The sequence below is a fragment of the Anoplophora glabripennis genome, unplaced genomic scaffold (assembly GCF_000390285.2).
Source record: "Anoplophora glabripennis isolate ALB-LARVAE unplaced genomic scaffold, Agla_2.0 scaffold187, whole genome shotgun sequence".
In the NCBI taxonomy this organism is placed as follows: Eukaryota; Metazoa; Arthropoda; class Insecta; order Coleoptera; family Cerambycidae; genus Anoplophora; species Anoplophora glabripennis.
This window is the reverse complement of record NW_019416381.1, coordinates 690,720-714,847: the sequence shown is the minus strand read 5'-3', so window position 1 is coordinate 714,847 and position 24,128 is coordinate 690,720. Positions and strand designations below refer to the sequence as shown.

Genomic DNA, 24,128 nt, shown 5'->3' with positions numbered 1-24,128 from the left:
ACTTGTTATTGAAAAAATAAAACTTGTTTATTTGGTATGGCTGGATTCGGTTTTCTATAAGCTTTTCAACGAGCTCCCTCATGCCTTATGTTTCCATTTGAAAAAAAAGTAGGGGTAGCTGGGGGTTAGGGGGTTGAAGAAAAATAAATTATTATATAACCGAAAGATGGGAAAAAATCAAAATCAGTTAACGTGTTTCGGCGTTTAAAAAAAAACTAACTCATTCAAGAGATATGAATTTTATTCTGTACTTCTAGCCATCCCTGTATAAAACAAGTAATTAAATACAACTGTTAGTAAAAATAAATAGATAATAGTGTATAGATATACATAAGAAATAGTTTTAAAAACCGACAATACATGTAAAACAAATTTAAAATGGTCCCTAAAGCCAGTCCAAGAGATCGCTAGTGAGGTATTCCTCTACATTGTAAAAAGAATAATACTTTAATAATTTCTTTACTTCGAATTTAAAAGGTATAATATTTGAAATATCTTGAATATCATGAGGCAGATGATTATATAATTTGAGTGATATTTTTGCAGACGATTTGGAGACTTGGGTAGTTCTGCAGTACGGTATGTGTAGTATGTTTGAATTTCTTAATTCGTATGGATTCAGATCACCTCTCTTCGGGAACTTTTCTAAATTTGTTTTTATATAAATTACGCAATTTAAGATATACAAAGAATAAACAATTAAAATTCCATTTTGTTTAAAATAAGATGTACGTTTTAAATTTCAAACATATTTCTGATTATTCTTTTTTGCATTATAAAAACTTTATATAGGCTACTACTGCACCCCCAACAGATAACTCCATAATTTAGTACAGATTCAATGCAACCGTAATAAGTACAGTTTCAAAATTTCTAAACTGAGACTTTTTTTATACTCCAAATAACATAATTTTTTGTAGCTAATTTTTTCAGAATTCCATTTATATGAAAATCCCATGAAAGGTGATTATCAAGGTGCACTCGACTGCACTCCCAAAAACTTAACATCATTTTGCAAGACAAAATAGGAATAACGCTGTACAACCAAATTGAAAACAAATCAATAGACCCATTGTTGTAGGAAAAAATTTTCTTATTCTTTATCGTTCTATTATCTTTTTTATTAATGGCATTTTTTTTCAAAATATACTGCGATCATTAAATAGTATCAAAGAACATGTCCCGTACATTCCACTCAACATTTCTTTCAGTAGCACTTTCTGCTGTCCTCTCATTTTCTCTCGTTCAAATGACCCACAAGTTTTCCCCGACATGTCTGGCAGCTCAACTAGGGGGTCAAAATTTGTGCGATGTCTTGGCAAATCTTATCCAGATAGCACTGGCAGCTGCACCATCTGTCAAGGGCACTGTTGAACATTATTACGCCGTGACAACTGGACCTGTAGCATTCAAAATGATCTTCTACTTGATCGTGATGAACAAATCGGAATATTTTTTAAGCAAGTTATACGAAAAACCGAAAAAATACAAAACCTTTGCGAAGGAGAGATCCAACTTTGAGATGAATGTACTGAAGAAGATTCTCAAGATGATAATGCTTGTTATGGTCTTGGTTTTGTCTGTAACTAATACAGGAGCTAATAATGGAGCTAACATTTAGGTAGGTATATAATTATAATCAAAAGATAATGGATGCGTTGATATTGAAAAACTTGTTAGAATAAAGTCATTATTTTATTTGAATAAGTAACTTTTTTATTCAGGTACGTGCAATCTTGCAATTCTATGAATTTTTGTTAATTAATTCTTCTGAATTTGTTGGTAGAGAAGTTAGAGATATGTTCTTTACCAACTACTTTTTTCGCATCGATATCTCAAAAACTGACCATTTCATTTTTACAAGGTGCGTTTCAAAGTAAACGGGACTTTTTGAAAATAAGAACAATCAAAAGTTTTTTGGGCAAGACCGATTCCGACTCAATGCAGCGATTTGCACGATCTAAACGCATGTCGAATGAGTCTACATTTTGGATGGCTCCTGCATCCACAAAACGCGTTCCTTTCATCGGCAAATGCATTTTTCCGAAAAGGTAAAACTCGCACGGTGTCAAATCAGGCGAATACGAGTAGTGGTTGACAGTTTAAATGCGATTTTTAATAAAAAAAATTGGTTACAAGTGTCGATCGATGAGATGCCGCATTATCGTGCAGCAAACGCTAACTTCCTTTTGTGCGATATTCTGGCCGAACACGACAAGTATGTTGCACCAACCGTTTCAAGTTGCCAAGATAGAATTGTGCATTGACGGTATGGCCCCGTGAAACGCATTCTTTGTGGACAATGCCCTTGGATCGTTAAAGTAAATCAACACTGTCTTCACTTTTGACTTCTCCAAACGAGATTTTTGGGTTTTGGCTTGTCTGGCGTCTTCCTCTTGGCACTTTGTAGCTTGGTCTCTGGGTCATATTGAAAACACCACGTTTCATCACCAGTTACAATATTGTAAAGGAATTTTTGGTCATCAGTCAACTTGTGCGGAACAAACCATGCACACACTTTTCGGTAGCCCAAATGTTTGGTCAAAATGCGATAAATTGATGTTTTTGAGATGCTTAATTCCAAGTCCATGAATTTCAATGAAGTTTTTGGCTGATCTTTGATGAATTCATGCACAGTTTTATTGGAATCTGCGGCGACCACGGATTTCGGTTGTCCAACATGTTGCTCACCATAAACTTGGTGCATCAATTAAAGTAAAAGTTTTCCTAAGTTTAAAATAAAACTTAGTATTAGCTCTTCTATCTAATTGGCAATAGATGGCCTCACTAGATATACCTACCTATTTTTGCAAAGTCTTGTTTACTTTGGAACGCAACTTGTATAATGATTGGAAAAGAACTTTAATTTAAGCTACCTACATCATCTTGCAGTTGAATAATTTGTAACTACGTTATTTTTGCAACATTTGTTTTGAGACTGTCCTTTCTGCCACTAGTATGTTGCTCTGTGATATTCAACTTAAGGACCACCTACCTGAGGTATTTCACATCGATTCATTTTTTTATAGTTTTGCTAATTTTTTAGGGTGGGCCAATGGAAACTTTCCACCCCGATTTTTTTTATTTAAGATAAAAATCTGGGAAAACGCTCGGACACGTCGACATTTGATTTGAGGGGAAACTATTTTTCAGTTTTTTTCATCCCCGTAGCTTTAACCCCCTAGCTGGGGAGAGAAAAACCCCCAAAATTTGAATATGGAAAAGGGGCCATGCCATACCTCTTTTTAAAGGTCTCATCGAGTTCTTTATGACCCAACAATTTCGCCTCACAATTTCGCCTCATTATTTTTATCCGTAACGAAATGACAGCTTACCAAAATAAAAATAAATAAAAGAACTTACAAATTTATTAATTAGTAACAGTTAGTCTACACGTGAACTTTATCTCACAAACTGTTCAAAATGTCCGTCATTAATATCCATGCAATAATAAAATCGATTCTCTATCTCTTCTCTAACATTCTGCAACATATCGGCAGTTATCCTTTGACAATTCCTCAACGAAAATTTTAGAGGTCATTGGATTGACCGTAGGGGATCTATTGAGTGGCCTGCAAGGTCCCCTGATCTATCCTGTCTAGACTTCTTTCTCTGGGGCCATTTGAAGTCTACAGTTTATAAAACACAGCCAGCTTCTCTTCAAGTTCTGCAAGAACGCATAACTGTAGAATGTCAAAGGATAAATGCTGATGTTTTGCAGAATGTTAGAGAAGAGATAGAGAATCGATTTTATTATTGCATGGATGTTAATGGCGCACATTTTGAACAGTTTGTTAGATAAAGTTATTTTTATTTATTTTTATTTTGACAAGCTGTCATTTCGTTATGGATAAAAATATTGAAGCCAAATTGTAGGGTCATAAAAAAACCGACGAGACCTTTAAAAAGAGGTATAGCACGACTCCTATCCCCTATTCAAATTTGGGTCATTGTTCTCTCCCCAGCTAGGGGGTTAAAGCTACAGGGATGAAAAAAACTGAAAAATAGTTCCCCCTCAAATCAAAAGTCGAAGTGTCCGAGCGTTTTCCCGGATTTTTATTTTAAACCAAAAAAATCGGGGTGGAAAGTTTCCATTGGCCCACCCTGTATGCATTTTATTAATATAGGTTATGTGAGTAATATAACAACTCTTGCAATAAAGCAAGTAGTAAACATTAAGTTTTGTATAATTCCACAGTGAACATACTAGAAAATATTTTCTTTTAGAACCGAAAGAAAAGATGGTGTGGACAATATTAATAGTTCAGATTGTGACCATAATTGTTCCAATTGTTCCTCCATTCCTATAATTTAAATTCACTTGTCCTCCTATTTATAAGTAAACAATTTTTTTATTTTCATTTAACAATCACTTGATCTTTTATTAGTTTTTGTTTCATTAGATTATCTCTGATTTATTATTAGCTTTTTTATCTCTGACTTGACCCAGATTTGAACTGTTCATTTATCCAGCTTGAGAAAGGTAGAGGGGATAAACCTGAAGTAACCAAAGTATAAAAAATAAATTATATTAAACTTATAATCACTAAATTAAAAGTAGAACATATAGCTACGGACAATACAGAAAATAAAGGCAGCAGGACCGTGACAAATTCTAACTCCTCCTTCTTAGCAACCCTAGAAAAACAAAAGTAAATACAACACATCCACAACGAAAAACATTTTTTGCTTACCGTGGCACTGATATAATACACAAGTTGACCAAATATCCCTGTGAGAGGGCAAACATATATATAAAAATCATATACTGGTTGTCCCCAAACATCACTGGCATATGCCTTCTGGGCTGAGCATTGCAAAGCATAAGAAGGGGCACCAAAACTAGTCTGAGCGACGCCAAAGCCAGAATTACGAAGGCGTTTCGGGGCTGAAATGATAAATTAGTGGTTCTATTATGACAATAAATGTGAAAGTAAAAAAAGGTAAACAAATTGAAACACCTAGTAGGCATATGTCAAACCCGAACTGATGAGTGACGTCACTGATATCATAAATCGAATAGCGTTGTTTGATAAAAAAATTTCAGTTTAGATCTTCATTTTTAGATTTTCCCTATCCTGTGTTATTGGAGTTATTTCCGTGTATTTTTGTGTCGTTCTTGTTTTTTTACTTTGGGTTGTTATTTGTCTAAAACTATGTTGGGTTATAATCCTGGAGGAATAATTTGTAGACTGGCCACAAATGTAAAAAAGACACTCAAATAAGAGTGGATTGGAAAGAGCTATTGATACGATCTTTTTTATCTTGATAACAAAGGAATTTGCAGTAAGCATCCTTGTACTGTCATTAACCGCTATTTACAACTTTACAATAAATGGAATACGCGACGGGTCAAAGATCCTAGATCCGGTCGCCCTAGCAATGACAACACATTATTCTTACTCAGCTAAACTTACATTATTGTAGTTATAGAAAATAAAATTAGTCTTAACTCGAACTCTCTATCGATAAACATCAAAATATACCTTAACCCCAAAAGTTGAAACCACATGGCGATCCTGCCCAAAATTTTTTAGAAGATTCCAGTAATTAAAAGATTCCAGGATGTAGTGCATTTGCAAGTGAAGTTTTAAGTCAAGCAAAATGGGGAACCAAAATACAAAGGAAGAAATTTTAGTGAACCAAAATAATGGTAGCACTAATCTGTAAATTTATTCAGCGATAATAATAGTAATTTTGTCGCTACTAGTGATCTGCTATTTTGCAATATTCACAGACAACTTCCATAGTTTAAGTACCTACTGAAAATGTAAAAATTAAGTGAAAATAAAGAAAAAACATTTAAATGTAAAAAAACTGTTAAATTAAGTGAAGTGAAGTTTTCTAATAAGAACATCATCCAGTATGGAAATTCAGATAAAAATTTTCTACAACTAACTTCTATCTTCTACCAAGTCAGCACCACCGACTTCATCTTCATCCGACCCGAACATCCTCACAGAGTTTACAAGTAAGTCAAGTACAGTGGATAAAGTGAAGTCAACAGTGCAACTATATTCTAGTTTTAGCTATAAGACTTCATCATTTTTTTATTTATAACTTCTTACCAATCTCTTCTGACAATTGTAGAAGAAATTGAAATAATTAACAAAAATTTAAAGAACGGGGGACTTAACAGAAGAAAGATTTTGCCGAACTAAAGAAAACTATAACAGATCATTTTAAACCGATGAAAACACTCGCGTCAGTTCATTCAGAATTAAGTAGAGTTAAACAAGGCCCAAAATCAATTTCTATATCATCACAAGGCATTGAAGCTCGTGAAGCAATAATAAAACTAAATGATCAAGAGGCATTCAATTTTTTTTAAAATGGTCTCAATAAGGATATTGGAGCCGTTATTTTAGCGTCAAGAGTCAAAAAATTTAACGAAGCAGTTTAAATGGCATTATATGCTGAAGTTTCTCAATGATTTAATCCTCAAAACACTCAAAATGTTTTCCACATTCAAAGGAAAAATTTTTTTAATCGCGGATATCGAAACAATAATCGTCATATACGACGAGGTAATCGAAGTAGATCCAGTACGTATACTAGAAATAGAAGTGAATATAACAATAACTCCAATAATGGTTCTCAAAACAACTACAACCAACAATTTAGAGGGCGCATAAATAGCAATAACTCATACAGAGGTAGATATTTTAATCGTGGACAATACACACGTGGTTGACAATCATACCGTCGTAATACTCGGTACATATACCTACACACAAAACGTTGAACCGTCGGAAAACTGTCAAGACCAACTCTCTCGATCAAATCAGAGAGCTGTGAGGGAGTTGGATACGATAACAGAAAACTAATATTTCTAAGTACCGGCAACACAAATTATATCGAGATATTTTGCGAAATGACAGGCAAACTGACAACTTTTCTAATAGATACCGGAGCAGACATTAGTCTTTGCAAAACCCCTTGCGTAAATTCTCATCAAACATACAATCCCAAAACTAAATGTCAGATAGGCGGCATAACAAAGAACAAAACTGTAACTTTTGGCACCACTATGACCAATTTATACATAAATAAACTAAACTAAAACACGAATTTCATTTAGTAAGTGCTGATTTTCCAATTTTAACAGATGGTATAATAGGTAGAGATTTTTTGTCAAAATTTAACTGCAAAATCGATTACAATACTTGGACTTTAAGTATTTTTTATGATCACTTAGAACATATCATTCCTTTAAAAATTAAGTTACCCTGTATAAACAAAATTGAGATACCAGTGCGGACAGAAATTGTATGTCCCATAGATAAATATTTTACCGAAGACACTTTAATTATAAATCAAGAAAAAGGAATTTTTATTGCTAACACAATAGTTTCAAAGTTTGGTTTACCTCATATAAGATTAATTAATACGACTTGTAATGATGTAAACGAGTACAACAATTCGCTGCTTAGCCATAGAATAACACGGTTATTCGAGGAACTGAAATTTAATAATGTAGACATGAATGCGTTGGAAACGGTAAAAACTATTTGTAATGAATACAATGACATCTTTTACTTAAAAGGTGATAATCTTTCAGCCAACAATTTTTACAAACAGAAACCACAGACAATATAGCGTATCGCTACAGACTGCTACTTAAATGCTGGAAATTGGCAACCCGAAATGGAAGTAGGGTCTCCTTAGCCGGCTTCCAGCTATAAAATTTAGCGTGGTAACTCTTCTACTTGCTAATAGGCGGCAGTTCCAGCGGTGGCTTTGTTGCCAAATAATAACTGCTAAATAAATTTAATACTTTCAATTATGTAATTAAAGAGATATGGAACTTATCTTGTGTTTGGAAATCACATTTGCCTTAAATGTTAAATAAAATAAATCAAGTTAGAATTAAAACTATGAATTTACCTAATTAATTATTTATTTTATATCACCTTGGAATGGGAAAATTCAAAAACTCGAAAGTAATGTTTTTAGATTTGTGCGTCGACTTCCAATATGGTACGATATCAAAACCTATGTTTAAAAAAATTGCATTATACAGATTGTGTATCCTTAGATGGGTACTGCCTCTTATTGTTGATTTCTTTAGATAGGTAAATAATTATTTATTGACACAAGTGTTGCATATTATGGATGTCATTGGTAGTGCCCATATTTGTGACACAAGGTGTTCAAAAAAATTAACACAATGTAAAATTGCTGGAACCTCAAGGAGTAGTTGAATACGAAATTTATTTAAAAAAAAAAAAAAAATCATCAATCAATACAGAGATAAGATAATGCGTTCGCTACTGCTGTTGCAATTTTTAACTAACTAACTTTTTTGTTTTTCGACATACTGACTTCGGACCGTTTCCATTCAACGCAGAACGGACAATCAGAACCAGAGTAGTGGGGAGATTTTTTTAATTATTTTTTCAATTCAACGCACCGTTTCCGAATTATAAGACCTTTTTTACTGTATCACCTCACACACCTCTTCTTTCCGAAATTTATTTTCCACATACGGACTTCGGACCTTTTCCATTCAACGCAGAACTGTCATACAGAACCAGGGGTGTGGGGAGATTTTTTCAATTATTTTTTCGATTTAACGCACCGTTTCCGAGTTATACGGCCTTTTTACTATAACACGACATACCTCTTGTTTCCAGAATTTATTTTCGACATACGGACTTCGGACCTTTTGCATTCAACGCAGAAGGAACATACAGAACCCGGGAGGGAGGGGTTGACATTTTTCAATTATTTTTTCGATTCAACGCACCGTTTCCGAGTTATAAACACTTTTTTATCCTATGACGTCACACACCGTTGGTCCCGATTTTTTTTTTTACATGCGGGTTTTGACGTTTTTCACTCGTTCACCATGGGAGATTTATTTGTTCACCATGGGAGATTTTTTGATACTTAAGAGTCTAAGCAAATACTGTTTTTTTTTTTTTCATATATTGTGACACCCCGCTCTGCGTCACCCACCGAGTGCTCTACTCAGAACCAAGGGGAAATTTGTTTATATTTCCAGCCATTTCCGAGTTACGAGCAAAAACCATTTTTTTTTCTTATACTGTGTGACATCATAGATCGATAACGAAGGCTTAACAAGGCCACGCGCTCTACCCCACGTTCCCTCCCTAGGTGTCCTGAAATTGCTGGGGAGACTCCTGAAGACAGCAGAGAGAGAGAGAGAGAGAGAGAGGCTCTCTATGAGGACAGAGTCACTCTATCTCTATCGCACACTATAACTCTATCTCTCTCGCACACAATCAGACAAAAACGACAGAAACGAACCTTCTTTTAAAAATACATGGGATTTATCATTATTAGAATAACCCATTTTAATTTAAAAAATTAAAAAAATTACAATGGGTTATTCTGATGACGAAAAATAAAACATAATTAACTGTATTATTCAAATAACAATAATGTGCAAAAGTTCTTCAGGAATATTGGCAAATTTATTTTGGAGGAAGAATCCCGTCAACGAACACTAAAAAATATTATTAGAAACCTTAGGTGGCCAGAAAACAGCCCCGATCTCATTGTCAGTCCTTTAGACATATTTTTTTTACCTGAAAATTTGCAAGTATTGAAAAAAAAAAAAGGACGAAATGCTTGATAATTTTGAATTTGTTTTTGAAGCAATTAATAGTAAATTGAAACATATTTTCAACTGTATCATCACAATCACTTGCATGTTGATTTGTAAAAATTGTAGGTATATTAATGTTATTTCGTTTTTAGTTATTCTCCTTATGTTGTTGTAAAGGTTAGTTATAAAAAGCGTTGTTTGTTATTTTCATAAGGATGAATTTTAATTTTTTTTAATGATTTTTTTTATTTTAAACATATATATTTTATGCCAGTAAATTTTGATGTCAAATGAAATAAAGGAAAAGTCGTACATTTGTATTTAAAGTTTCTTTCTATCTTTAATTATTAAACCTATAAGTGGATGTCAAAATACAAAAAAAAACCTGTACCTACATTCCGCGACGTACTAATAACCCACCTTGTATATTAAATAAATTTATCGTCATCATCAAATATTAAAAAAATTATATTACAAGCTGTTTAAAATATTATTACGAATTTTGTTTATTTGGAAATATATTTTCTGCAGTATTTCAATACCAAAAAATGAAAATAGTAGGTAGCTAATTAACGAAATTATGATTAAATAACTTAATTGTAACACCACTGCAGAATATCATATGATACATACATAGATATTCGTTGATTCTTTAAAAACATTTTTATCAATACCTACATCATACATTGAAGTAAATACAGTAACGCAAAAAACAGATATTGATAAAAAAGTGTACAAAAGAAATCCGTAAGTACGCCTGGCAACATTACCAAAGTCTTGTTTATATGTTGCTAGGATACGCTTAGGTATGCGGGCCGCTGTATTTGATTCTTCCCAAAATTCTGCTGGTGGTGTACTCTACCGGCAATTCGGAAATTTAAAACTGCTGGCCTATTCCAGGAGCGGTCTGTGGCGATAGCTATTTTGTCTGTGCAGAAACTCAGAATATCAGATAATGATCCCGTATACATAAAAAATTATAGATTACCGCAATCACAAAAGGACGAAATCGAAAAGCAAGTAGATAAATTACTCAAAACTGATATAATCGAACACTCTATTAGTCCATATAACTCACCATTATTAGTCTAGAAGAAGAAATCTAGCACAGAAAAACAAGATTGGCGATTAGTAGTAGATTTTAGACAATTAAATAAAAAAATTATTCAAGATAAATTTCCACTGCCTAATATCAAAGATATATTAGATCATTTAGGAAGAGCTAAATACTTTTCTACAATAGACTTAGCTAGTTCTTTCCATCAAATAGAATTAGATAAAGAAAGTCGTGCTCTTACAGCATTTTTTACAAATTCAGGACATTACTAATATAAAAGATTACCGTTCGGACTTAATATTTCAACCAATAGTTTTTCTCGTATGATTACAATAGCAATGTCCGGTCTCAAAACCAGTGCATTTCTGTATGTGGATGATATTATTGTTTTTGGATGCAGCCTTAAACATCAAAATACAAACCTTATTAATGTTTTTGAAAGATGTCGAAAATATAATTTAAAATTAAATCCAGCCAAGTGTAGTTTTTTACAACGAGAAGTGAATTATTTAGGTCATTTAATTTCTGACAAAGGGATTAGTCCAGATCCAAAAATGTACGAAATCGTAAAAAATTATCCAATTCCAAAAAATGGGGATGATATTAGACGATTTATTGCATTTTTAAATTATTATCGTAGATTTATACCAAATTTTGCTGATATACCCTCTGAACAAATTATTAAGAAAAAATGAGACATTTAATTGGACGTCAGAGTGCGACAAAGCATTTAATATTTTAAAGAAAAATTAATCGAACCACCCATATTGCAATATCCTGATTTTTCAAAACCCTTCATTCTTACTACGGACGCTTCAAATTTTGCGTTGGGATGTGTTTTGTTTCAAGGTGAAATAGGAAAAGATCGCCCGATAGCTTACGCAAGCAGAAATCTGACAAAACATGAAATAAATAAACCTGTAATTCTAAAAGAGTTATTAACAATTTATTGGGGAATAACACATTTCCGCTCATATCTATACAATGCTAACCAAAAATTTATAGTTGTTACCGATCACAGACCATTAGTTGGACTTTTTACTCATAAATCTTCGTCTTCAAAAGTGACTAGAATGCGTTTAGACTTACTAGACTATAATTTCGAGATACAATACAAACCCGGAAAAACAAACACTAATGCAGATGCTTTATCACGTATAAAGTTAGATTCAGATGTACTAAAATCAATGATTCCTACAGTAGCCGTTGCTACACGATCAATGAAATTGAATGACACTATCACAAAAAATCAACCCAACGTCTTGGACAACCAGTCTGGCCAACTGGGAATTTGGGAAGTTACGTCTCTAACTGAAATAAATAAAATAAAAACATATATGACGAAATATATGACAAGAAAAATAAAGATTATTCAGAGCGCTCACAACCACAATCAGAATCACAATCTGACTGAATGTGTTAAAAATGACATAACTTTTTTATACTTTAAGGTGTCTCACCTTTGGTATCAAATTCATATTTTCAACTGTTTTACACAAAAAAGGTATACTTTATGAAAGCAGCTGACTCGCACCGTTTTCGAAATATTGTGTTTAGAAACTTCCAGTGCTAATAGTTAAGATAATTAAAATAATTTGGAGGATGTCAGGTAGATGAACAGAGGGAAAATACAGGCAGAGGATAAATAGAGACTAACAAACAAACAAACAGGTGTGCAGGTAAAAATGCAGACAGATAAACAGACAAAAGTAGACAGGTGAGCATTCGGAAAAAATTTTCTAATTTTTTTCACCTGCTATTCTTACTTTATCCTTCAAATAATGACCTTGAACATGAGGTGATAGAGGCCAACCAATCTCGGCATCAGAATCAATGACCCCAAAAACCCCTGTATACCTAGGTAGAATCCGTTTTTTTTTTAACTAAATCTAGACCTGTGAATTCGAATAACTGATACTGAGTAATGTTGAGAACCAAATTAATATACGGATAATGTATTCCCGTCTCAAAAATGCTGAAATTCCATTGGGCAACTTAAGGTAAAAAATTGCAGGCAACCTACTTTTATAGCGAAATTGTTCTTTTACCAGAAGCCAAAAGGTTCCATGTAAAACCGAAGATTTTGTTGCCAAACTGTTTTGCTTGTTGCTAATGTGAGTCGCGATTGATTTTATTTTGAATATTATTAACTGATTCAACTTACTCTTTGTATTTTCCTAGCTACTTCTCTTCCTATCAAATCGCATGCATGAAAACCCAAGAAAGTCACCACGGGGACGAAGTATATTTCTGAAATGTGAAATAGATATTATACTAATATATCAACATTCGTCATTTAAGGGGCAATACTAAAAATTAAAAGATCAGCAGATTCATAAAAAAATCAAAAATATATAGCCTGGTAATAATTGAGAAATTACAACAATATTTTTGTTATTTATTTATTACTCCTATTTTGGTTAAGATAAAATTAAATTTATAGCACTATTGAAATAATCTTAATGATATTTCCCACAGTTTCAGCTATGTCATCTGTTATAAAAATGATTTGCAAAAAAATTTACGAAATATTACTAGAATACGAAAATATATTTTGAACAGTTTCCATATGGTTCTACAGTAAAAATAATAACCATTAAAACCAAATTTCAAAGAAAACAAGTATTCTTTTTATTTGTCAACGTTTTGTCACTATAAGCATTGTGTCATCCTCAATAAGGTTTTGAGAGTTAATTAATTGAAAATTGGCCGAAAGCATAATTTTTTTTGTTGTCCTGTGGATTCCATAATACTTAGAATGAAGTGATTCGCATTTAAAGAAAATATCTTTTCTCAGTTTTATCAGAAAATGTCATAAAAGTCTCTTGCTGGCGTACCAATATTTCCTCATTGCAGACGACTTTAAACGTAATGATTTCCATAAAAAATCTTGAGACGGCTCATTCATTCAAATAGGTTTTATTGCAGTGGCTATCAGATCTGTATGATATTTGTAAAACAATTGATATGTATATCCTCATTCGCTTGGGTTGAGTAATTAAAGTTAAGGATTGCTTGTTACAAAATAATATTGTTCACATTGATGACATTGATAAATTATTAGTGATATTAAAAATTAATCTCCACGGTGAAGTATTTTGGTTATTTGAATACATTCAAAAAAGTTTTTCCATCGCATTATTTTCAGTCATTCATCATACAATTTGTAATATCCTTTTACTTGCCTTTAAAAATTTGTCTATACTTTCATGAAATTCGTCTTATTTTACTCGTTTTCGTAACACAAAGATAATAATGTTCTGTACTAAACTATGTATTTTTTAAATTAAATATGGAGAAATAACATGTTGTTGTTAAAGTTATTGTTTTATTTATAGAGAACCATGATCCTAAGAAGCCCAAGTCTTCAATACTAAGTAATTGTTTCAAGAGGCTTTTTAAGTAACTAAAAATAATATTTACCATTCCATTGGTCTCCTCCACCGCTGTCTCTCTCAACCGAAACTATCAGAGCGGCCAATCCAGGATGTACCATAGCTGTGCTGCCTTGCACGAACACCATAGCCCCCAAGAACCACTTGGTACTCTGCAGAGCACCCTTCAATTTGTCCATATTAAAGGAGAACTTCTTGTCTACTGGATGCTGGGTAGTGTCTTCATACTGTCCTATCCTGTAGATGAAATATTTGGACTTCTGCTTGGTTATCAGGTAGAAAATCGTGGTGGCTAGGATGATGACAGATCCCACCATAAAGTAAATCAGTGCGCTGGTAAGATAATGTAAGCGAATGCTCTGCACGCAAATTTGTACTATTGCAGAGACCACCCCACAAATTGCCTGGCCGGATAAAATAGTACCGTAGTAACCAATGGGGAAGTTTATGACCAATTCGAAGAGACTGACCATGATTATAGCGCTACTCACTGAAATACGATAAAGTGTGTTACAAGTCGTGGAAAGTTTCAGAATGATATGAATAATCGAATATATTTTACGGATACAGTTGAAAATCAAAATTCACAAAACTTACGATTGAGTAGTACTGCCAAGATCATCGCTATTGCAAAAAATGCCTCCTGAACTGTAAGAAACAAACCATGTAACAAAAACTTTACCAATGGTTTTTCTTCATATATTTTTAGTAGTTTAGATTAATCACCTCTGTTACCTCTACTGTCTTTAGCTGTTTTTAGAATGGAATATTTTGCATTCAAGAAATCAGTTTTCTGGATTATGTCCCAATATTTTGAAGCCAAATATTTTGATGCTGTGATTTTGGAACAATGTTTTTAGTTAATAAAAAAACGCAGACACTTTAAAAAAACATTCTACAAACTTATTTCTCAATTACATGAATTCAAATCAAATTTTTTTTTATCATAGAAAGGTCGTCCAATGTATTGTTGTAAGTGTCACTTAAACGTACCTAGGTTTTAGTAGCAAATAATACTGCTGAAAAAAGAATTCCGTATTCCAAGATTGGACACCAATCGAAATATAATTCGGAGGGGAAGTTATAAAGTAACAACATTAATAGTATTGGTACAAAAATATCTTATTTTTTGACATGATCCTTCTGCCTCATAACCTATTTGGTTGATAAATTGGTTGACGCTTTTTACAGAAAAGCTTTCAACCAATTTTACACATCCTCTGACCTTGCTAATGTTCTTTGAAAAGTCGAAACGAATAATGGTACAAGTTCGACCAATAGAACAAATATTACAATATCTCAATTTTATAGTTTTGCCACCAGTTCCCAAGAAAATCCCAAAAGGAAATATAGGAATCGGCATGTTTGCAAATACATATGTACATATAAATTTGTGCAGATAGTTCCCGTACAATCTTAAAGTGTAACAGGAAATTAAATGACTAGATTTGAATTTTGAATTTTTGAATTTTTACTTCTGAAATTAGTTGATAGAATTCGAGTCCAACAAATATTTATGTTAAGGGTTTGTGGACAGTTAGACGAGGTGTGTTAGAAAGCAGAAAAACTATGTTGTAAAATGAGCCTTAGAACAAGTTTATCAACAATTCCTACTATTTAATGACTCTCATATTTTAAAGCAAATACTTTCTGAACACTTACATGAATCTGTATTGATTTTGGTGAAGGCTGTGTGTATTAAGAACAAGACTAACATGGAAAAGAGCGCTGCCTTTATTCTTTTGGACGGAGGTGGCAGCTTTTTACGGAATAATGCTGTGACCACCAGGAATCCAAGTAAAGAAACCTGATACGTGATGGAGAAGGAAGAGGTGAAACTAGCCTGCAATTGTGTCCGATCTCTGGCACGTCCAGAGTCTTCCGCCCCATCCACTAGAAAAGCAAAATCCTCAAAATCATCTGGAGGTATTGGAGGTGGTGTTGGTCGGTCTGGTTGAACTGGACCACCTCTAGAGGGATCTCGAAATTTGAACATCCAGTACTGCAACGGGAAAGGCTTAGTCTCATTTGAACATAAGACAAAGAAATGAATCGAATTGGATATTTTATATGTCATAAAAAAAAACTAAAGGATACTGATGCTAACTTAAAAACATTGTTAATTTTTCACAAGTACTTATATCAAATGTAAGAAAAATTAAATCACTATTTGATGATAAAATTGTTCAAGCTTAACTTTTTCATCCAGTTTTTATCTGATTTAATGGTATTTTTAATACTCAATAACACCAAAGGTATCTGCTTAATGCACTAAGTTTAAACAATGACGCTGGTAAGAGATTATTTTTCTTATTGCTTTTTAATAATAATATCTAATCACGTATGTTTTGTATTTGATTCAGTATTTCTGCTACACCGGAAGAAAGAATATTATAATAAACAACTCTTTAAACCAAAAGGATCGTAAGGAACTATAACCAACAGTATACGTTTCGAAAAACTCTGTTTAGATAAACAAAACAAAGAAATTCTCATTTGACTTTTGTTAATTTGAATGTTCTGACGCAGAGTATTTCAAAACGTAAACTGGATAATGTATGATAGTGATATATAGGGTCGGTAATATGTATGGAAACGGTCGATTATCTCCTAAAGCAAGATAGTTATCGCAAAAATCATAAGACACAAACGTTTTAGAATTTTTTAAAATATATTACAGTAAAGAAAAATTAAATATGCAGGATCAGTCAAAAAGTCATGACGAAACAAAATTGCTTTTTCTTTAATGGAACACACTGTATATTATTCCTTATTTCAATTCTTCTCGAAATTCTAAATAAAATTCATATCACATCATGTACCTAAATTAACCGTTTTCAAGATATTGAACTTTGAAAATCATTTTCATATAAATTATTATTATACAAAAATATTTGTCCATTAAGTTTATAGTCCATCAAGTTATCTATGAAAGTTTCTAGCTCCGTAAAAACGCCGCGTCATTCTTTTGTTTAACGGTGATTATTTTGACAACACATGTCAAAAATATATGTGGTACGTTTAAGTGAAACTGAGGGTATTGAAGTTTTAATGATCATGCGATATGGTTATAGAAGACGAAGTTGTGACGAAGTAGTGGATATTTTTCATGAATTGCATACTGATTTCTAAATCGTTTCAAAAACATTGTAGCGTTTTCATGAAACTGGGGGTGTTACAGATAGACGAAAATGAATGTCATGTTGGATGTGGCACAACACACGGCTTTAAATCATAACATGAGAATTTGCAAAAGGAAAAAATTACATCCACATAAAATTCATTTGTTACAAGAATTGGGTGAAGCCAATTCTGATCGTAGAACCGAGTTGTGCGAAGTTATTATGGATGAATTAAACGAAAATGTCTGAAATCTCTGAAACTTTATCACCCACATATTGTTTTCTGACGAATCTATATTTTGTTTAAACTGACAGGTAAACCGACACAACTGCAGGTATTGGTCAAAATCAATATTGGATGGAGAAAGTTCACACCCAATGACCACAGAAAGTAAATGTTTGGTGTGACATTATTGATGGACACGTCATAGGACCCATCTTATAAACGGAAATTTGACCTCTGACGGATATTTATTATTCCAGAGCCTAGACGATTATTCTCGAACAATAAGAATCCCAATTTACCGGCAGAACAAATATTTCAACATGATGAGGCTCCTCCACATTTTGGACGTAGATATGGTACGGACATCTCTAGATGAAACCCTTCCTGATAAATGGATTGGACGCAGAGGGGCAATTGAATGGTCAGCTAGGTCTCCTGATATGACCACGTTTGACTTTTTTGTAGTCTATAAAAATAGGCCGCAAAATATCGAAGAGTTGCAGGAAAGAATAAAACGTAATTTCCACTATTCCTCCTAACACCCTTTTAGACTAAAATTTTCTTCAGCGAATTGCTTACTGCCAAGAGGTAAATAAACAACACTTTGGGCACCTTATAAAATAGGATTCCAAAGAAAATATTTATTACTTATTAAAATTTGTTTTTTCTTTTTTATTCTGGTATAACTATTGTTTTCATAAAATTTCAAATATCCAGGACATTCATTAAAAAGTACATTTTTCTATTTCATGCATTTTTATCACACACCTTTTCAAAATAAATATCCATAATACACCTTTTTAGTAGTCACGTCACATACGCCGAATAATAGGCAACCCCACAGTGCACATTGTCATGAAGAATTTCTCAATATTTTTACTAGATTGATTTTCGAACTTTTGTACTTTGGACATAAGTGTCAAAAAAATGGCTTCTTTGTCATGACCTTAAATATTGCAATATTCTGGTAATTTTACAAATACAGGGTGTCCCACAATAACGTGTACAACAGAAGACCACAGATTCGTGGACACAAAATAGGCAGATTTAGGCTAATTCACCTATATCCAAAATCGCTTCGTTTAGTCGCTAGATGGTCGTGAAAATTTTTTGAATTTTGTGCATAACTCGTATACCTACCTATTAATCGATTTTGATTATTTTTGGGATGTGAACTTTTGCTTTCAATCTACACATTTTAGTGTTATAAAGAGTGTTTTTTAAAACCTACAACTCCTACAAAATTGATGTATGGTGATAATATCTGTTCATAACTTTTTCCTCTTTCGGGTAATAATTACACCTCTTTTTTTTCTGTTATGTGTTACTATTTGGACGTTTTTGGGTCTCTTGTAGAATTTTGATTAAATGTAGATTGACTATATTTTCAGTTTGATCTTGTTTGGGATATCATTATTATTGGTCCTGTTATTCTACCCAATAGACTGAATAGGGAATTTTATTTAGAATTTTTGCAAAACCCGAGTTATTGCCGTTATTACTCAGAGCTAACATGTGGTTTATTCATAATGGCGCTCTACCACATTTCACTGTAAATGTCCAGCAGTATCTGAATCAAAGATTCCCTAGTCGATGGATCGGTAGAAGAGATAATATTTCTGTTAACTGGCCTATACGTTCACCAGACTTAACACCTTGCGACTATTATCTTTGGGGCACTCTGAAAACAATAGTGCATGATTTCACATCTAATACTGAACTGAGTTGTGGAGGCATATCTAAAATACCATAAATGTTTTAAAAAATAGCTCTTAAGAACTGCAAAGGGTGTGCTTTAACTTTCTTTGCCGAATTAACCTTTGTTGTAGAAACAACGGTCACTTTAAACAGTTTTTATAATAAGTTGTACTAAATTTAATAACCTCAACTTTGTTACTTTTATCTCCAGCATTTTTTATTGTATTTGATTAAGTATTATTTTTACGAATTATTTCAATAAAATAGGCATGTTGTAATTAACTCTAATTTGTCGTATGTGTGTAGCCATATCGAAAAATTAACATGTGGTAAATCTTATCATAGTAAACACTCATTAAAAATTGGCAGGTACAATTACTTAGAGATCAAATTAAAATTACAGTCAACCTACAAAATCAGTGACTACTAGTACTTTGTTAAGTAGGTATTGTAATATTGGTGACAAGATAATGTAGACATTTAAAAAATATTTTTTTGTACCCAAAAATTTCCAAATGATATCACCTATCAAATACAAAATAGTTGTAATTATTTCCCGAAAGAGGAAAAAGTTATGAACGGATATTATCACCATAATCAATTTTGTAGGAGTTGTGAATTTTAAAAAACACTCTGTATAACACCAAAATGTGTATATTGAAAGTAAAAGTCCAAAAATAATCAAAATCGATTAATACGTATTCGAGTTATTTACAAAATTCAAAAAATTTTCATGAATTTTGAGGCCATCTAGCGGCCAAACGAAGCGATTTCGCTTATAGGCGAATTAGCCTAAATCTGTCTATTTTGTGTACACGAATCTGTGGCCTTCCGTTGTACACGTTATTCTAGGGCACCCTGTATTTGAGAAGTTTCAAGTAGCCTCGCAACAGGATATAAGAGTACGTCTGTAATAAACCACTTGAAGAAAAAAACACTTGATCTTGTACTGACGCAGTACAACACCAAAAAAAAACAATAACAATACTTAGTATAACTAGAAAATGCCAAGATTAAACAAAAGAGAACATAAGCTAATAATGATAATGATAACATATCAACAAGAGCTCACCTGCGTATGAGGCTATTTTTTCCGAGCATGAGCATTAGGAATAACACGGCTAATGTTAAATTTTTACTTTATTTAAATTTAGGAATATTCTTTTATATCGTTTTTTGTAAATTTTAGCACATTAGTGTATCTATTTTACGAAACACGTGTTGGTTGTTCTTAAATACTTCCAAATCCTTGTAAAAATAAATTAATTTGAAGTTGTTCATTTTTTAATATCTATGTGAATAGTACACAAGGATCAGATTCGGCCTGTACCATTTCAACTATGACAATTTTCTGCGAGTTCCCTAAATATGTGACGTCACACTAAGAAAGTCTATTTAGGGCCCTTTTTCACTACATATTATAAAACAAAGTCCTCCGCCGCGACTGTCTGTCTGTCTGTATGTTCGCGATAAAAACTCAAAAACTACTGCATCGATTTTCATGCTGTTTTCACCAGTGGATAGAGTGGTTCTCGAGGAAGGTTTTAGTATATAATTTGTTAAGTTTTTGTATACATTAACGATATTTGTTGGAGGTGTCGGAAAATAATAAGCCGTCTGGGAGCTTTCAACGAAAACGCTGCCTAAACCCTTTGAGATATAACAAAATAATGTATGGTGGAATTGTGTATCTTATATAGGTCTACAGAAAAGTCCGGGATGGCATATATCTATCTCTTAAGGATAACATACTATATCCATTTTAATACTTTAAAAAATTGGCAATTATAAAGCGGTAATGTAAAAGCTACTTACACAAATACGGTATTAATCCTTATCATTTTAAATAAGTTAGAGGCTTTAAGCATTTCATGCACATTATTTTACTCTTTTACACCATATAATTTAAATGAATATCTTAAGAGTAATCGCAAAAAAATTACGGACGCGAGAATAAAATTCAAGCGTCTCGCTTCGCTTGATGCGATCGCCGACCCTCCCCCCGCACCGTCTTGCCTACTGTTTAGCTAATAAGCCGAACGATAATGCGCGCGTGATCCTTTAATAAACTGACTTGGAGCGAATGGAGGTGACGACTGACGACTGTGTTTTCTTTCTGGGTGTTGTTGGAAAGTTATAATTGCGTTCGATATTTTAAGGTCACATTTTTGTTTTGTATTTGTTGTCTTTGGGTAGTAGGAACAAACATAGATACTTGCAAACATACTTTTATTTCATTGAGTTTTAATAATTTGTTTGTTTTTTTCTTATTGTCAATCATTTATAACTTCATAGTCGCATTTTTGTGTCGTGTTTGTATTCTTTAGGTAGTTAGATACCTAACTACTTACTTATTAATTAAAATTGATAGTCCTGAACATAGGTACTTTAATTTAATTCGTTTTGTTTTCACATTGTTGGTAGTTACCTATATTGTTTTAAATTTAAAGGTCTTACATTTTTAATTTTGAGTTCGTTTGTTGTCTTTATAGGTATATAGATATATCGTGAATTATTTTAAAATTAATATTAGGGTCGCATTAGATGAAAGATGATTGATTTTTATGTTTGTTACGATTTAACTCAAAAACTATTCAACCAATTTTACCGAAAGCTACATCTCCTCGGAGTAACATAGGTACATTTACCCGTGCGAAGCCGAAGTCTTTTATTAATTTGAGAGTAGTAAAAAGTTACTTTCAAAGTTCGATATATCAAAAACGGTTAAGTTTAGGTACATGATGTGCTATATGAATTTTGTTCAAAATTTCGAGAAGAATTGAAATATGGAATAATATACAGGGTGTTCCATTAAAGAAAAAGCAATTTGGGTTCATCATGACTTTTTGACTGGTTCTGTATACTTATTTTTTCTTTATTGTATTAGATTTTAAAAAACCCTAAAACGTTTGTATCTTGTGATACTAAGATACTATCGACAAGTATCTTACTTTAAGAAATAATCGACCGTTTCCATACATATCAGCGACGCTATATTTCTGGCTAGGAAAAACTTAATTTTACGTAATCAACCCTTTGACTGATTCTTTTGACGCAAAGGTTTAATTATTAATATTTTATTTATAAATAAAAACTAGTAACTTTTTAATGAATTGACTTCTTAAAATCGAATAATCGTATAGATAACAATTCTTTTGTTACAATCATTTTACTCACGTCTGTGGCAAGGATGCAGAAGAAGTACGGCACAAAAGTCAAAACACCCATTGAATAAAACACTCCATAAGTTACGAAATAACTATCCCTTACTTCCGTCACTTTATTCATAGTCTCCATGATAACTTATCACTCTCCGCTAAGGTTAGTCCCCAGCTGGAAAATTATTAAAAATGTCACTTATTTTTCTCGGCAGAAACAGACTTATTGCAAATTGAACACCACCGTAAAGATACCTCATCCAATCTGGAGCACAAAACGACATGGAAGTATCTGAAAACGATAAAAAATCATAATGTGTATTGACTTCTCTGTTTTCTCTGAAAGGAATCTTAACAAACAATTAACTTACTTTTCCTTATTCAGAAGAACGTGAAATATATGAGCGTGTATTTGCCTTTCCGAGATTTAAATTCCTTAGATAATAACAAATTGGATACAGAAGATTTAACACGGTTAATCTTACCTCATTTTGTATTAACCACGTTATTTTAATTGTTTTTACATCTAGCGTCGTAAAAATAGCGGCTGGAATGCGCTGATAAGTTACATACCAAAGATAACGATTATTTAGATAAGATATCTGTGAAATGATGAAGCTTTAATATCGAAATATTAGTACATGCAGGAGGTATAATACTTTCAATATTCGCTGGGTGGGATATAGTTTATTTGCGCTACAAATTTACACACACAATTACACATGCTAGAACATGTAGTTATCAGATGGCATCTTAGATATTTTATAAAGATATGAATCATGTTTCAAAAGTGTCTTATATTGTTCTAGGAAGTCGCCAATACCCGCTCTTTAACGATGGTGAACAGAACAGTGTGGTTTCCAGACGAATGCCCATTTTTGCTATGCAATAATAGTATTATGTATTATCTCTCTCTAATGTATAAAAAAGTAAGCGCAAACAATACCAAGTAAATTTGGTTCTATCTTTTATTAGTTCTGTGACAACACCTCTTCAAATTATTAACGTCAACGTTGTCAGATTATGCCAACTTATGTATGAATATTAATTATTATTTAAATAAACTATAAAATCCAAGCGATGAAGAAAAGCAAGTATTACAAAGAACTTATAAACAACTTATAAATTCGTGATATGAAATTTTTCAAGTTTTTTTATAATTCCAACGTGTATTCTATGTCAACATAGTTTGTTGACACGAATATCACAATCAGTCATCTTATTTTTCATAAACCAGTATCTTTTCATAAGTATTTATCACTTTCGTAGTTGTGAACAAAACAAATTTTTCGTGGTAATGATCGTTAGTATAACGACGATCAAGGTTTATCAATCCCATAGTTCTACTTTCTCTAAAAAAAAATACAAAAGAAATTCAATAACTTGTAAGCACTGATATTCTAATCTATAGTGTCTTATCTCAATGTTCTCTGCCGACTGACGCATTTTGACGTCACGTGTCGAATATGAAACATCAAACTGGATAAGTATTATGTAAAATGTATGTAGTGAATTAGGCATAATGTGCGAAAACAAAGAAAAAGTAGAAGAACTTCATCTACGGTTGTCTCAAATTAAAAATCTAGTATCCAACATTTATCTTCTATATCAATAACATGACTTAGATTTTCAGTTAGCCGGTGTTACAGATTATGTTGTCTGCACTATGTCTTAAATCAACAATTGATAATAATTCTCTAGTGACGTTATGATGTCATATGCATTGTTTAATTATTACCTCAGCAGGATTCAAGTCTGACATATATCGGGGTAATCTTAAAGGAATATGTCCTTGTAGGATAGCTATGTAATCGATTTTATAAGAATTTTTATTTCGTTACATTGGATCGTGATTGAGATTGGTTTCTCAGACACAGGAAAGCATTTCTAGTTTCTTG

The 24,128-nt window shown here is 32.6% G+C and overlaps 1 protein-coding gene across 1 annotated transcript; it reads right to left on the bottom strand.

Moving 5' to 3' along the window:
- Positions 1-4,513: 4,513 nt before the first annotated feature.
- Positions 4,514-22,772, bottom strand: LOC108906707 (equilibrative nucleoside transporter 1). Its single transcript, XM_018710043.2, has 8 exons — positions 22,602-22,772; positions 22,250-22,522; positions 15,689-16,028; positions 14,624-14,674; positions 14,055-14,516; positions 12,796-12,881; positions 4,695-4,888; positions 4,514-4,638 (listed from the first exon to the last, which is right to left on the bottom strand). Exons 2-8 carry the CDS (start codon positions 22,367-22,369, stop codon positions 4,527-4,529), a joined length of 1,365 nt encoding a protein of 454 aa, XP_018565559.1. The 5' UTR covers positions 22,370-22,522; positions 22,602-22,772; the 3' UTR covers positions 4,514-4,526.
- Between the last annotated feature and the right edge of the window lie 1,356 nt (positions 22,773-24,128).

Excerpts from the sequence above, each read along its gene's own strand:
- LOC108906707 (XM_018710043.2), bottom strand. The coding sequence starts at position 22,369 with ATGGAGACTATGAATAAAGTGACGGAAGTAAGGGATAGTTATTTCGTA. Across the intron at positions 16,029-22,249 it reads TCTGCATCCTTGCCACAGAC|TACTGGATGTTCAAATTTCG; the intron begins GTGAGTAAAATG and ends TTCCCGTTGCAG. Across the intron at positions 14,675-15,688 it reads CAAAATCAATACAGATTCAT|TTCAGGAGGCATTTTTTGCA; the intron begins GTAAGTGTTCAG and ends TGTTTCTTACAG.